This window comes from Aedes albopictus, chromosome 2, assembly GCF_035046485.1.
Source record: "Aedes albopictus strain Foshan chromosome 2, AalbF5, whole genome shotgun sequence".
NCBI classification, from domain to species: domain Eukaryota; kingdom Metazoa; phylum Arthropoda; class Insecta; order Diptera; family Culicidae; genus Aedes; species Aedes albopictus.
The window spans coordinates 477,751,022-477,758,820 of NC_085137.1; the positions used below are offsets into that span (position 1 = coordinate 477,751,022).

The window sequence follows — 7,799 nt, forward strand, 5'->3', positions numbered from 1 at the left end:
CTTCTGGTTTTTCTCCAAGTATTGCTTTGGATTTATTGAAAAATTTTATCTGAAATTATTTCCGATTTTTGTTCCCAAAGATTCTATCAACAATTATTTTTTTTTTCAGAGAATTCCTTCAGACGTTTTTTTTTTTGTTTGTATCTTCAGGAGTCAAAGGTATCTTCAGGAGGATGTCCGAGGAGGCCAAGGAAATTTCCATTATAATAAGATCCTGAGCCGACCGGGAATTGAAACCGTAATCCTCATCATGGTCATGTTGAATACCCTCGCCTTCACAACTGTGGCTATTGGGGCCGTTTTAAACTTATTGAGGGATTTCTTCGAGGATTCGAGCAGTACCTTTGCCTGCGATTTCTGCAAACATTTTTCTAAACATTCGTTTATAAGTTATTCCATGGATATTTCCAGGAATCGTTGCACAAATTTCTCAAGTATTTTTTTTTCATGGAACTACTCGCAGGTATCTTAAGGTGTTTTATGAGGTAGGGGTGGTGGGGATAAAGTGGACAGATGGGGTAAAATGAACAGGGTACAGTTTCATGGATTTTATTGCTTTTCAACATGTTTTAATGATTGAAGCTTATATCTAAACATGAACCATTATACTTTTGCTGATATTGAACATTAAAATCAGATAAACCTCTTCAAAATGACAAAAACTTTAAAAATAACGTGAACAATCGGAAATGATGTAAGGTCTGCTTAACATGGCTAAGGTTTTCACGTAAGTTATTTTCATATTATTACAAGTTTTACACCCTCTAAACTAATAAAGACCACGTAGAAAAATATATTTGACCGAAAAAAACATTGAGTTTTGAAAAAAAAGGTTTAGGAAATAATTTTAACATGATCAGACCTTGAGGGTAAAATGGACAATCGGCTCAAATTTCACCAATTTTTTTTTTTTTGCAAACTCCAAAATCATCAGCCGTTATACAGGTCGTGAGATAGATGAACTAAAAAGTTATAAAAAAATATTTTATAACAACAAAATATAATTTTCAACTAAAAAAGTGCTTGTTTTTTACACTATTATTACAATAATTATTTAAGTGTGCCCAGGTAACCAATAAGCATTAAAACTGCATTATATCTGCTTGCTGCTGTATCATAGCAGTTCGACTGCTGAATTGCTCTGAATTAGCAATTCAAATGCTGCTTAAAATCTGACAACTGTTGTGTAGCATTTCAAATGCACGATATTTTTTGGTTAACAAGCATCCTAACTGCTACTTTATTGCCATAAAACTGCTAAGAGAGATGAGCGATGCTAAAACTGTTACACATTTCAAATTTTCAATTCATGTACCACGACTATAGGATCCATTACCATTCAGATGTCCTATCATTTACTGGTAGCAACAAAGTAAATCAATGAGAGAACAAATATTTTCCAAATAAATCGCATAGAATAAGAAACCAATTATGCCATCGTGTATTATGTGGATGGTTTAATTATCAGCACTTGTCCGAGCCGTTGTCCGGGCACAGCAAAATAACTGCCGGTGTGGCACTCAAGCATTTAATAGATCAAAAAATCAACGCACATTATCTGATCTTTTATAGCTCATCCTGTAGCGCGGCTCAGCATCATCATCTGCCAGAGGATTGTGGGATCGAATCCCAATTTCAGCGGGAACAGCAAAAAAAAAACAACTGCAAAAATATACAACAGCCCCAAAGTCGCACAGGAGAGTGTGAGTAAAAATAGAAAAGGAAGAATATGAAGCGACTGAAATGCGCAGGGGAAAATATGTTTGTTCATGTTCGATTTTTTGGGGATAGGAAAGATAAGCATTTAATCAGCCGTATATTGGGCCAAAACCTGCATTAATTTAGCACCTATGGCGCTTATACGACATATAAGCATTTAATAACCAGCAATAAAGGCGCATATAGTGCTAAATAAATGCAATTTTAACTGCTTATTGGTTACCTGGGTACAATTACATGCAATGGAAGGCGAAGAATGCTTTCAAACATGATAATATACTTGGTAGTACCCAAAGAACCCTAGGTTAGTAACAGGCAGGTTATGAACCGGTGGAATGTCGAGCAAGACAATAAAACGGGGAAGACTTGGAGGAACTTAAACCTTAAAACGTTCTTAACCGGAGAAAAACCTTAAATCGTTTAGCCAACATTTAACTGTTTTAGTTCGGTGGTTTTAATTGAATTATAATTTATTGAAATTGAAAAATTCCAAACCGTTTTTTGGAGAAGTTTCTAGCTGTATTAAAAAAAAATGCAGGTGAAAAATCGCAAGTGAAAATACGGGCTTGGTGGTCTAGAGGCTACTGCTTCTGATTCATATGCAGAAAGTTCTGGGTTCAATCCCTGGCTCGTTCCTTTCCTCCGACTTTGTATCTTTCTATCTACTTTCTTCCTCCGCTCTACCACAAATAATGTATATTCATATATTTATAGCCATCACTAGAACCAGAAACGGTTCAAAAGCCGTTTCTATTCCTTCCAACTTCCACAGCACAGTACTAATCTATCAGGAAACGCTCACGAGTTATGCAATCCAGCAAACTGTGCCGAATTTGCTTCATATGAATATTCACATGAATCTATCACCTTACACCTGGCATCCACGCACCAATGTGTGAACCCTCTACCAACCATATCCAACCAACACTCCGACATCCGCATGCTTGTGCAAACGCATGGATATATTTGGTCTGATGTGGATACAAACGATTGCAACTATCACTTCCTTCCCCTTCCCTGCATTATTTAGGACATATGCATAAAAATGAGTAAACACTCTATTCTAAATCTCGTGGAGCAAATCTTTATGAATCTTCACAGAGATCTGAGTAAAGAGTATTTACCTAGTTTTATTTATATGGCCTATTGACCTGCAATCTAAAGTGGCAGGCGCCATTTGTCGCCTAAAAATAGAAGATCACCAACACTCACACACTGAAGACTCGTCTTAGTCCCCGGCAGATATCTCATTGGTTCCATATGTGAGTGTAGCTGATCCTTGAGCTGATCTGACGATACTGGAGTAGCATCTGCGGGCGGCCAATCAAGCTCACGCTCAAGTATTCGAAAACATTGCAAGTGAAGCTTTCGATAAAAAATCTTGAAAGTAGCCTGAAACCGCGCATGACAACTGATGGGGAGGAAGTAAGGAGGGGTCTAAAGTTAAAGAAAAAATGGCTACGTCTAGGACTACGTGGTTTATCAACAGCCCCATACCTTGAAAAGCTCAATTGAGAATCACATGTTTTCAAAAAAAAAAAAAAAAGCAAAAAACACTTTTTTTCCAAAATGATCAACAAATTAATGAAAATAATAATGATTGTCATAAGTCCTGTCCAACGACGTAGGTTGAACTTGCTCGAAGTTGCTGCATCCTACTCTTACCCATTTGTCAACAAACGGGAAAGAGCGGGATGGAGCAAGTTCGAGCAAGTTCAACCTACTTCGTTGAATAGGACTATATTTCGCAAAAAAAAATGTTGATCGTTTGGAACAATGTCTTTTTTTGCTATTTTCAGTTTTGGAAAATTTGCATTTCTCATTTGAGTCTTTGTCGCTATACCATATTGTGCGTTGCATGAAAAACACATTTATGGCGACTACTTTTCCAGGTCTTGTAAGATGGTCCAAATTCAATCGCGGTGCAAATACCACGTGTAGTCGCAGCAATCATCACATCACCCGACCACGTGGTGAACTTTTTTCATGAAATATCAAAGAACTCTATGATGGAAAATTTGAAAACCAAGTCTGTTGCCTTAGGCGACTATCTCGCGCGTATCTTTGACTGCGACCAAAAGTAGTCGCCAAAGTAGATTTTATTTTGATTCTTATAATAATGTAAATTTCAATCATGATCTAAAAAATTATATAGCCATGATCTTTATATGTGTCTTACTAGATCTTACTCATGCATTCATCTGTCAAAATTGACTAAAAAAAGGCAATACATATTGTCCATCGAGTAGTGGAGAATGAATGTCAATCTAGAATATTTCAATGCTTCAATGCTTCAAGGATTAGTAAGCCATGAGTTTCTACATACTCAGATCAATTTGACAACTAGTGTTGAAATTGACAGTGTGCATACGTAATCCACCAAATTAAATTGTGCCAAATTCGCTCAAATTTGCAATGCCGTCCGAAGCGAAGAAAACGGAGCTGTACTTGCTCTTGCTGCAATCGTCCACAGCGCTGCTGATCGCCTTGGTGAACACGTTACCAACCTTGCGTCACGACGTCCAGTTGACCATCAAAAAGCGGCTGCTCAAGTTGGTCAAAACATTATGGGAATTCCTGAAGGATGAGGCAGTCGCACTGGAACACCACTCGGTGCTAGATCAAAGCCACGGCTACACCGATTTGAGCTTAGAATTCCAGAGGGCATCGGAGACAGATGGGGTAAGTTGATTTGACTTTACTTTGTAAGGTCACTTTCCATTGGTAAATTTCTGTGGGAACTTGCAAGCATAAGCTTTCGAAGCGTATAGCAAATTACAAGTAATAATTCGATGGTAACCTCTGCCACTAACCCCCCACCCCTTCCCCGCTTAAAACGTTGCGTAATTCGGATGTTCCCATAAAAAGATTCGAAACTGCTGCAGTGCTGCCATGGCTTGAGCCCAAACCGCTTATCCCTATTTCATACTGATTTGATAGTTTAATTCAGTGTTGAAAATTTCATTTCGTCATATCTAAATTCAACCACCTACTGCTCATTTTAGAAGCTGAACCTGAGAATATAATATATAAAAAACTTGTGCGGCTAGACCAGTTCTGCAAGAAAGTCACGGAAAAACTGCTATTTTTCGAATATTTAATGTAAATGTCACGGACTACCTTTGAAAAATGCCAAATGACCGTGAATATCATTTGCATTTTTCAGAGGTAGTCCGTGACGTTTACCTTAAATATTCGAAAAATAGCAATTTTTCCGTGACTTTCTTGCAGAACTGGTCTAGCCGCACAAGTTTTTCATATACTATACTCTCAGATTCAGCTTCTAAAATGAGCTGTTGGTGATTGAATTTAGATATGACGAAATGAATGTTTCAGCACTGGTTTAATTACGCTCTCTGATTGATTTTGTACCTACTAGAGCAACATATTCGCATTCTCTCGATTCCAGCGACCTCGCTACAGTCCGCTCAGCTCGACGATGATTGACAAGTCGGCGACCGAGGCCATCGGCGGAACCCGTTTCCCCATGATACACCGGTTGCTGGCGGTGCTGGCACGTAACCCGGACGAAGAAGTGTTTGCCCGGACGGTGCAACCGTTCATGCATGCACCCAATTTCCAGCGGCAACTGCGCCAAGAAATGACCGCATTCCGGCGGATGCTTACCGACGACGACGCCTCGCTGTATCTGGGTGAACCGGCGCTGACGCAACGGTTGGATCGAATGGAGCTGTCCATGCGGCGCATCATGCTGCAGTTGAACGCGTTGATTAATAACGATGGTTGAAGCGTTTGGAGCTCTTTGGCAAGCGCAGCGCCACGGTGCGGTGATGATGGGAAACTCTTGATTCGTGCAAGGTTTGAGGATAGGGAAACTGGTTGTTGATGTCACGGATGGTTTAGTTCACGTTTCGTATCGCAAGATGGCATCTGTGGAATGAAGAAGGCGCATGCGTTCACATCGAAACTTATCCCGAGTGGATGGGAAAGACAAAACATAGTTCAAATAAATTTGTATATATTTGTTATATTCAAATCAACATATGAATTAGCAGCCTTTGCAAATAATGAATTTAAAAAAAGTAGCTCCTCTTTTTTTCCCATGAAGTTATTTTAGAAATTTCTTCAGAGCCACCTCAAAGAGCTTCTCCATATAGTTACCAGAGATTCCTGCCAGAAACTCCTCCTTCAAAGATTTTTTTTTCAGGAATATCTTCAGGAAATTTTCAAAAAAAAACGTGGAATCTCCAAAAGAATCTCCAGGAATTCCTTTAGAAATTCTTTCTCAAGAATTTTTGGTGTTATATTATGAAATACTTATGAAAAATTCGTGACCACAGGTACAGTACGAAAAAGAAAACTTTTAGAAATTTGTTCAGTTAACTCCTGGTATAATTTTCCAAGGGATTATCGAAAGCATCGCTGAGCGCTTTTTTATCCGTTTTAAGGAGATTTTCAGCCCTACTAGGGTATGTGTAATCAGTAATCTCACGTTCCCATATTCATCCTATCCGAAAACAAGCGATTACGGCACCGATTTATTCCGTTCTTTTTGTTTTCATGGGTGCTCACTTCTAACAAAAAATACAAAAATAAGAAACAAAACAAACAGCGCTACAATTCTTTGTTTTTCGTAGGATGAAAATGGGAGCCACATGCTTAATAAGGGAACGAATACCCTAGTTCATCTCGGGACCCACTCTTCCCCTGCCTTCCGAAGGAAAAACTCACATTTAGTGAATTTGTCGGGAGTGGGATTCGATCGACGTGATAGTCACGTGTTCTAACCATCACATCAGGACTGCTCCAGGAATTTTTTTTTGGGAAAGCTCTAGATTAATTTCTGAAAAGAAAAATTCCAAGGAAGAATTTTGTATGAAATCCATTGCTAACGTTAATGGAAAATTCTCGAACTATTGAAGGGGCTTGTGGAAATATTTCTATAAAGAAGTTTCTAGGACAATCCGAGGAGGAACTTCTGAAAAATTTCTTGAAAGAACTTTTAAGGTGAATGTAGAACGAAGCCACACCTCGAATTTTCAAAAGCACAAATCTGAAGAACCAAACATCCTACAGCGCTGAAAAGTTGATCGATTGATCACCTGCTGGTGGTGACCAATCGATCAACTTTTCAGGATGATCCGTCATTTAGTTCCTCAGATTTGTGCTTTTGAAAATTCGACGTGTGGCTTCGTTCTATATTCACCTTAAATAAATCTTGTCTCATTCCTATAGAAATCTCTGTAGATATTCTTAAAAATATATAAAGAAATATCTAAAAGAATCCCAAGGAAATGCCCTAAGAAATTCTAGAAGATATTGTTGAAAAAAAAAACCCTTGGGTAATACCTGGAAAAACTGCAGAAGAATTCCTGGAGAAATTATTTATCAAAATTTATGTATTTTCTGAAAGAAAGTTTTTATTTAAAGAAAAACCTTGAAAAATATCCAGAGTAACACTTGAACTTCTGTAAAGTATAATAGATTTTTTTATGGGATATTGCTCCGAAAAAATAAAAATGGTAATTATACGTGATATTAAAAGTTAAAAACTCAATTTTGAAATGTTCGCCAAGTTTTAGTCGAGGCCAGATTTGTTCTTCAACAGAATCTGACGATTTCAGTTTTACGAAACTGGCCTCAGTCTAAAAGGGAGCAGTGCTCCGAATCCGAGCGGAATCCTTTAGATTTCCGTCTTAGGATTCCTTCAGGAGTTGCTGCTAGGCATTCATCCCGGATGTTAATCTAGAGATTCCCGCAGAAGTTTCTTTAGGGGGATTCCTAATTGGGTTTATTTTTGGAATTTCATCTATGGATTCCTCGAGGAAATTTCCTCTTTGAATTGCTGCTGGGAATTCTTTCAAGAATTTCATCTGATGATTTCGCAACAAAGTTTTCCTGGATTCTCCTCTAGAAATTCCATCTAGGGATTACTTCACGACTTATTGCTGAGGATTGCTCAAGAAGCATATTCTGGAGCCAGTTCTGGAGACTCTCACAGAAACTCCATTCCTTGTGAAACTCCATCTAGAGAATTCTTTTGGAACATTAGGCAGAATTAACGAAAGGTGACTTGACACGAAAAGCGGAATCACGAAAGGTGGAATCTGATAAGACTG

The 7,799-nt window shown here is 38.3% G+C and overlaps 1 protein-coding gene across 1 annotated transcript; it reads left to right on the forward strand.

Annotated features, from left to right (window-relative positions):
• The first annotated feature begins 4,007 nt into the window (after positions 1–4,007).
• LOC109413986 (uncharacterized) lies at positions 4,008–5,755 on the forward strand. The gene is made up of 2 exons (XM_029871730.2): positions 4,008–4,401; positions 5,129–5,755. Exons 1-2 carry the CDS (start codon positions 4,135–4,137, stop codon positions 5,465–5,467), a joined length of 606 nt encoding a protein of 201 aa, XP_029727590.1. The 5' UTR covers positions 4,008–4,134; the 3' UTR covers positions 5,468–5,755.
• The last annotated feature ends 2,044 nt before the right edge of the window (positions 5,756–7,799 follow it).